The 8,482-nt window shown below is 39.0% G+C and overlaps 1 protein-coding gene across 1 annotated transcript in view; it reads right to left on the bottom strand.

Moving 5' to 3' along the window:
- Positions 1-7,481: 7,481 nt before the first annotated feature.
- Positions 7,482-8,482, bottom strand: part of PRKCA (protein kinase C alpha) — a 257,810-nt gene continuing 256,809 nt past the window's right edge. The window contains exon 5 of the mRNA XM_019516548.1: positions 7,482-7,624. Coding sequence (XP_019372093.1) covers positions 7,488-7,624 — 137 coding nt within the window. The 3' untranslated portion in view covers positions 7,482-7,487. The remainder of the gene's footprint in view (positions 7,625-8,482) is intronic.

Below are 8,482 nucleotides of genomic sequence, written 5' to 3'. Positions count from 1 at the left end.
GGGGGGGGGGGGGGCGGGCACATGCTCAGCGCTGAACCCGGAAGCAGACCAGAAGTATTTCTGGTCCACTGCTGGGTTTGCTGGGGAGTGCACTGGGGGCCCCCCCTGCACCCTCCTGGCTCAGCAATCAGCTGCAGGGGGACCCTGGGTGCCCCCTACGAAGACCCAGGAGGAGGCAGAAAAAACATTTACAGCTTTCTCTATGCCTGAATCTCTGAATCTTTCTGAATCTCTCCAAATTGATTTGGAGGTTTCCGATTCAATTTGGAGAGATTAAGGGATCCTCTGATTTGATTTGGATTTAGAAATTTGGCCACTGAATTGGGCCAGATCTCCACCGAATTGAATCAGGGATCAAAGCTTCGCACAGCCCTAGTACTCTAAGGAACATACAGAGGAGAGCTCCACTGAGGAATGCCATCTACAGATCCTCCCCCACAAAGGCCATCTGTGCAGCAGCCTCCAACAGTTGACTTACTGAAGCAGCAATAGTTGATGGAAAGTCTATCTAGAGTATTTATAGACTGCTAACTACTGTAACTGCCAGGTGTACATTTAAGAGCACAGATGCTTAGCAGGCAATACAAGCAGACTGCTGGAAGAATCAGAGCTCAGCAGGAATCAAACTGGCAACCAAAATAGGATGTAGGCTGGGACAGACATTCAGCAATGCTAGATGAAAGAGTTCAAGGTCCAGACAATAGGATTTTTTTTCTTTAAAATCAGGCAAAGGCTTATTCAGCAGCACCCCTTTTTTGTACTTTATGCCTGAAAGTCTCTAATGAAACATTCATCTAACTCTTTTGAGGACTTCAGCAGTGGGATTTTATTTGCCAGCTTTTGGGAAGGGTTTTCTTTCCCAAAGCTTGTGTGTGTCAAGGTATACGTTCATTTTAGCATCAAGTAATTCTGGGAGAAGATGGATTGAACATGCAAAAATTTGTTTAAAAAAAAAAAAAAGATGCCAACCTCTGGATTTCTAAGCTCCTTAGAATTGAAATCATGCAAAAATAGAAACTTCTTGGGTTATTTTGTGAATTATTTGGAAAAAAAAATTTTTTTCTTCTGGTTTGGTAAAAAAAATTGCATTTTGGGGTTCACTTGCCATTTTTGTTTTGAGTCATCTTCAGAAAGCTTAAAAATGGAAATAGAACAGCTAATAAGCCTTCAACCAGAAGAGCACAAATAGCCCCACAATAATTATATACATAGTTAGAGTATAACAGATACTTGCCTTGGCATCTAAAGACCTATTAACAATAGGATGAAAATGCTTTCATATAAATACAAGCCAATGGTTCTCAACCTCATTAGACCCAAGGCACCCCTTTGAAAATCCCAGCTCTCAGTTTTAACTCCATTTTTGAATACAGAAGAATAGCAGAGCAATTCTTTTGTTGCAAAGAACTCAGAAAGACTTCAGAAGGCCAGAGTGTTTGTAACGCTGTGGATTCCTATTTGAAATTTCTGGGTTTATCTTGTAAATCATGCTTGCACACAACAGTTCCAATATTGCATGGCACCCACAGCACCCTTGACTGGATCTCATGGCATGGTGGTTGAGAATCAACAATATATGCAATGGCATTTGTCAAACATGCTCAACAAAAATAGTTGGGAAAAATAACTTGAAGTACACTTTCATGCATGTTCTGCACTGTAAACATACCTGAAAGTTAACAGAACAGAAAGAATTCTTAATAGCTCTGCTATTAAGAAAGAAATGTTTGGACGTATATCTTGCTGGGATCCTTTGACCCCAGCTGACTTCCTCCCCTGGGGCAGGGGGCTGGACTTGATGATCTTCTGAGGTCCCTTCCAGCCCTAAAGTCTATGCAAGTCTATATTCATATTTTGCAAAAGCACTTTTCAAATAAAAATTATGAATTGGAAATATATATTCTTTTATACTGCCTTGTTCTTTTTAGCACTTTCTAAATAATCCTTTTCCACTTTTCAAAGATGATGAATTATCATGTGCGTACTGTTTGAACATGCAACAACAGAGTGGACACATATAGTATTATAAATGAATATGGCCTAACATGACAAAACACTGAAAACATAATCAGATTTTGTTTTAAATTGTACCTTAAAACAAACATCCAAGGGCTCATCTATTAAAGTTGGGTAAGCCAACTAAAGCCACTGTACTTCTGAGTGAGTGTCCACACAGGGGTTTAATGCATTTTAAATTACCTGCATTAACTACAGTTATAGTTAATTCCTCTTAACTTTCCTAAGTACTCCTACATAAAAAAGTATCTAAAGAGATCAAAGGTTTCAGCAAGGTTTATGAAAGACTCAACTGTTAATAAGTTTCAAGATAACAAGTGAATCCCCAATCTTACCAAAAATCAGTAAGGCTTGGTACAGACACGCAAAAAGCCCGAGGTGGAACTGATTTAAGCTATGCAGTTTTCTGGAAGCAATGCAGTTTAGATTGGTAGCAAACAGACCACACATTTGCCCTTTGGTGGGGTGGGGCAAGTCTTAGACTGGGTTCTGCCATTTTTAAAGCAGTTTGTGTGCACTGAACTTCTGTTCAGTTATGGGAATAACTGGTTTAGGCGCTGAACTTCTGTTCTGTTACAGGTAAAGACCAGTTTCCAATCACTTATACTGGTAAAAGTGTAATGTCTGTACCTGACCTAAGAAATTTGTCATCAACTTCAGTGGGGAACAGTTTGCAACCATTTGCTTACTTGTCTTTGCAACGTGCATTTAATGGAACTGCTGAGCAGATTTTTGTTTGAACTATTGCTCTTTTAAATTTTACCTCCACAGCCATATGTCTCTTGTCTAATAGGTGATCCTGTGCATATTCTCATGGCAGTATCATTGTCAACTGCCAGTGTTCATCTGCTGGTTGGCAATTTTTTTCACTTGCATTTACTTCTATTTTTTTTTTCTGATGTGAATTGGGACTGTGGTCCACTGCATACACGTAAAGGCACTGGATTTTCTTCTAGACTTTGTTTTCAAGAAACCAGTACCAGGGTGGAAAGAACAACAGGGTGGTGACGTCCCCGTGCCCATTCACAGCTTCTACTGTAAACAAGCTGCCCCAAGCAGCTGCAACTCAAACAAGTCCTACATTTTCTTCAACTACAACTTGACAGATTTATTTAAAATCCTTGCTGCTTGATGTAAGATTCCACCTGCCAGTTTTCAGAAATCTGGGACAGAGATTATTTGGTCCTGTCATTCTGAATGCATAAAACTGCCAGATTTTTGCACCCACTTCAGAGGTGATAATATCTGTTTCCATATCCTCTTTCCCATTAGTCATCTGTTTCTACTCGCCACTAAAAGAATGCCAAGAACGGAAAAAATAACAAAGAAAGTGTTATTCCTCTGAAGTGCTAAATGAGTGTTAAGATTTCCCTTTAGAAATAAACAACAAAAACACTTTCTCTTAAAAACCCCGCAAGCCATTTACCAAGGATTTAAATGGAGCATTATTTCCACAACTTATCCACTGTCGCAGGACACTTTTTTTGCTTCAGATCTACAGAGCAAGGGATCTTTGCTTTGTACCACTAATGAATGTCTGTTGGGGAGCCTTCTTAGGCTCAGTCTGCTTAAAACAGTTTTAGCTGGTTCTTCAAAACAGAGTTACATAGGGGCAAAAGAGCAGATGATACAGACTTTGTATCCAGCACAAGTCTAACTCACCAAATTACAGTTCATTACACACAGTGAGTGTTTTTCTGGCATCTGTAAAAACGTTGTGCATAAATTGTACATTTTTAGTGAGAAGTTTACGTACCGAAGTAACACCAAAGCCTTCATATAATCTTGTGCATGTGCTAACTTAAGTATTAGTTCATTCTAAATATAGCAACACTGCCTGCCCTAAAAATAACTTCTAAATTTGAATTGTTTTTTAAAACAGGGGCAGATTTCTAGCACTTACAATATGGAACAAAAGATGGAACCTCATGCCTTTTTGTAACACACTGCACCCACTCCCAATGAATGGACTGAAGAACAGACAGCACCAACTACAATAGTTTTATACTCTCTAACATTTGGAGCATATTTAAAATAATACAAAAAGCTAATTGAGGACCTGATAATAGTGGACCTGATTTCTGTACTCAGTAGGCATCTTGCTACTTACTTCAAAGCAAGCAGGATCAAGCTTGCAGAATACAGAGAAAATTATGCCATTAATCTCATTCGTGAGTTGGCGTGACTGAAACTAAGTTCAAACCCCTTCCTTGTGAAACGTCTGAAGCTGGAATTAAAGAACCAGCAGTTTCAGATCCTGATTTGGGCTGGGAGCCTACAATACTTTACTACAAAACTATTAGTGTCAATATAATATTCCTTGTACAGTATTTGAAAAGTCTTCAGAAAAACATTACTCTCCATTATTACAATTCTGTAAGATGAACCCTGTTATCTTTCTCTTTTATATATTTAGTTCATGTTAAGTAGGAAAATTCATCTGTCAGTATAACACAACCTTTCTGCCTAAAAACTAGGGGTGTGAAAAGCGGGCCCTATTCGATTTGGATTTGGCCCAAATCAGGGACAGTGATTCGACTCATTGATTGGGATCACTGTCCCTGATTCGATTCAGCCAAATCTAAGTCTGAAGATTCGATGCTGATTCAGAGAATCAGTGATTCGGCCATACGCACAGCTTTAAAAATGTTTTCTACACACCTTGAAGTAGTATGCACGGCTCATGATTGCTGTGATGCTGGGGCACTTGGAGCATCCTATAAGAGCGCAGGGGGGCCTCCACGTGGTCAGCTGCTGGGAGGGCGCAGGAGGTTGGGGGACCAGCGTGCTTCCCGGTGGACCTGGAAGTGGACCAGAAGTGCTTCTGGTCCACTTCTGGGTCTTCTGTCAAACATGCTGGGGAACCCCCTGTACTTCTGTGGGATGCTCCATGCGCCCCAGCATCGCAACATTCACAGGCCCCTGTTACCTAGAGGTATGTAGAAAAACCATCTAAAGCTGCATCTACGTCTGAATCTCCAAATCTTTCTGAATCTCTCCGAACTGATTAGGAAGAATTAAAGAGTCCTTTGATTCGATTTGAATTTGGAGATTCAGACACCGAATCACGCCGAATCTCCACCAGATCAAATCAGGGACCGAAACTTTCCACAGCTCTACTAAAAACCACTTGCTTGAATTCATTCTAATTGAGAAAAGTACTTAAGTAACTTCTTAAGTCCCCTTAAAGGAAACTGGATTTAAACACTTTTTTAGGTGCTCTGCTGAATCATCTGCAGTGCAGCCTTGAAGTTAGACACCTGCTTAAGTACCTTATTGAATAATGCTCAAGATTAATACAAAGATTCAGTTTCTTCAGTGTTATAATTTTCAATTTAATTCTTCTTGATGGTACAGTTAAAATTAGTATCTGTATTTCTGAAAGGGTGATGTATTCATTGCTTAGTGAAAGAAACATTTCCTAAATGACAGCACCATGGACAAGTTTTCCCTCCTACATCAGTGGGAAGCAATTTGCAAAAGTTGGCTACAATTAACTATCACATAGGTTCTATTCTGATTCACTGGAACTGCACATTATCCTCCCCTTCCTTTCCAACATCTTCTAGGACAAAATGCCTTCTAGACATTTGATAGGAAGATCCTAAGGTACCAAGTTACAGACATCAAAAAAGATGAAGGACTGTAGTTACGTATGTTTGCCAGGCATCTCAATGGGACTGTAAGAGTCCTCAAAATCCAGATGTACTTAGTGATTTCCTTTATGATGTTCATAGAAGGCATGAGAAGAAAATCCAGAACGTGTATAAACTCTGTAAAACTGCCTAGGTGAAGGGAATAATCTTCAGGTCTCCTTCAGAACACATTTAGTTTTCAGCAGACTGCAAAGCCTGGCATTTAAGCTTGACAACTTTGAGACAATGTGATTGAGCACTGCACAGGATGACAGCAATAACAAATCCTTCACTGTGATTAGAAACCAAAGACAAAAGTAGAGACAACCTCATGTGTCTCCTATGCTGCTCTGTTGTGGCCTCATAACTGAAATGAATGTCATATCATAACACTAGAAAGAGGGAGCCTTGGGGGAGCCCTTCACTTGTCTCAAAGGATCACACAGTTCATGTCCTGAAACACCGCCGGTTTTAAGTGTATGTCTAGTTTAAGTTTTCTCTACAGGTCCCATCACTGGATGAGGTGCCTTCATCATCTGGTGTGTGTGTAGGGAGGGCGGGGGGTTAGTCCCATGGAAGACTAAAACAGAACGAGCTTCATCAGTATCTTAGCCCTGACTTTTACTGTACTTCCTGCGTGCTGTTACATTTTATTATTTCCTTCATTCTCAAGTAACACTGAGTCACACTAGTGTGTTGTGATACTAGTTTTATTTCTCTGCAGGACAGTCTGAGAAAAAAAAAAAAGGAGCATTTATTTATTTATTTATTTTTTTTTTAAAATCTGCCAGAGTATAAATGTATTTGTTTGCTATGACAATCAGCACTGCCTGTGGGGAACATGAGATTCTCCACAAGCCACCCTCAACTTCTGCTCTCTAGCTCCTCTAGTCCCTTGGTGTAAATACATGGTACGATGGCACAGGATCTTGCAGAGGTTCTCCTCAAATAGGAGTCATACTAATTGTATTGCTATCAAGCACACGCGAGGCACAGATTAACCAACTTAATCACTACTAGTTAAAAATCAGAAAAACATATATAAAGATAAATGTAAACTGTACTATACATTTTTAAAAACTAAATTCCATCCTGTGATGCATAAGAAAATTCCATTAAAGTTAACATGGATAACATACCTGGTTGGAATAATTTATTCCCAAACCTGCAAAATTCAAGTGTTATTTTTGGGGGAATGGGTTAGGTCTTAGAGCATTGCTTCAGAATAATTCCAAAGACCAGGTATTGGAAAAGAAAATAAATCAAGTATTACAAATACCTGAGAAAATACTTTCAAGGAAAGAAAAGCAAAACACTGTTTATCCACCCTCCGGGAATATGGTTATTGATGTCATATTTTATGTTTTGCCTGGAACGGTCTTTGAGCCCCCAGCTTTATATCGGATGGAAGAATCCAAGGGATCTCCTCTTGTGTTTTGAGTAATTGCTGGACACCTTTTTCAAGAGCTTAACAATTTAGTTGTAGTGCTGTTTACATGGAAAAATGTCTTTTACAAAGATTTTAGTTAGTATGCTTATGTTTTTCTCCAGGGGCAAAGTGTTACTTTAAACCTTACGCAAATCTATTGTAAATAATTACAATTTGTTTGAATACCACCTTCTACAACATTTTTAGACTACCATACATATTAGATGAACTGTTGAAGATTAATGGAAGTTTGCCATTGACCATAACGAGCAAGGATATGACCCAAAGTACATAAATAGTTTGAATATAATAGTAAGTGTATAACTGACATTAAATTATTCCAAAGCACCAAAAAGTTCCCAAACGACCCCCTTTACTGTTACCAAAACCCCATTTTTTCTCTTTTCTTATTTACCTGTGACTTGTAGTTTGTCACCAGTGACTTCTGCTTTCAGATAAATCCTTCCTCTTTTCTCCGTGTGATCCATTCCACAGAGACTTGGGACATTTATTACACACTGTTTGTGAACATTCATATCACACGCTGTGGAACAGAAGAGGAAAAGGTTCATAACATTACAACATAAGCACTACATTTACACTAAATACACATGGAATAATTTACACTACATGGCTAAAATGGATACAATACATTCCACCTAACCAAAATGGGATGACTCCCGTTAAAAAAAAAATGGAAAAAGGATCAAGCTTCAGTCACCTAGCATACCTTTTAAATGGAAAAATAATATCTACAGGTATCTTTATGACAATAGAAAAATAAAGGACGCATAGAACAAAGATTTGACTCAGAGCATGACACTGATACTATTATAAATACAGCTAGTGCCTGAAAGTCTGTCCCTGAAATAAAGGAACAGCAAATAATCCCTTTAAAAAAAATACTGGTTGTGGGAGGAGAAGGGGGAGCAGAGGATGAGAAGCTTGAAAGTTGCTGGTATTATGAAGAAGAAACATCAGGATTTGACTATATTCTGGATGTGTGGGGCTTAAAGGAAACCAGACAAAGCTTATATCAATGTCTCCTTTTACGTGAAAGAATAATGGTGTTGGTGCCAGCAGTAACTGAAGGAAGGTGTAGGAAAGGATTTTGGGCAGAAAATAAAGATTTCATTATTATTCTAATTAAATTGAAGAGGAGACGGGTTTTGAATGCATAAATGGCATTGTAGGAAGAGAAAGTTTCCCTACCAAACTTCTTCCCTCTCCCCACCAAAAGTGCTCTAAAAACATTGCATTAGAGAGATACAAAAAGAACTATGAATGGGGCAGAAAAGCTACAGGAAGACAAAAATTAAAGGGAGCATGATTAACAGTATCAATTACAGCTAAGACGTCAAGAAGCCTGTACTAGAAGAGAAGGCCTGCCTTTGGCTATGGA

The sequence above is a fragment of the Gavialis gangeticus genome, unplaced genomic scaffold (assembly GCF_001723915.1).
Source record: "Gavialis gangeticus isolate Ggan-Ray unplaced genomic scaffold, GavGan_comp1, whole genome shotgun sequence".
In the NCBI taxonomy this organism is placed as follows: domain Eukaryota; kingdom Metazoa; phylum Chordata; order Crocodylia; family Gavialidae; genus Gavialis; species Gavialis gangeticus.
This window is presented reverse-complemented; position numbering and strand designations above follow the sequence as displayed.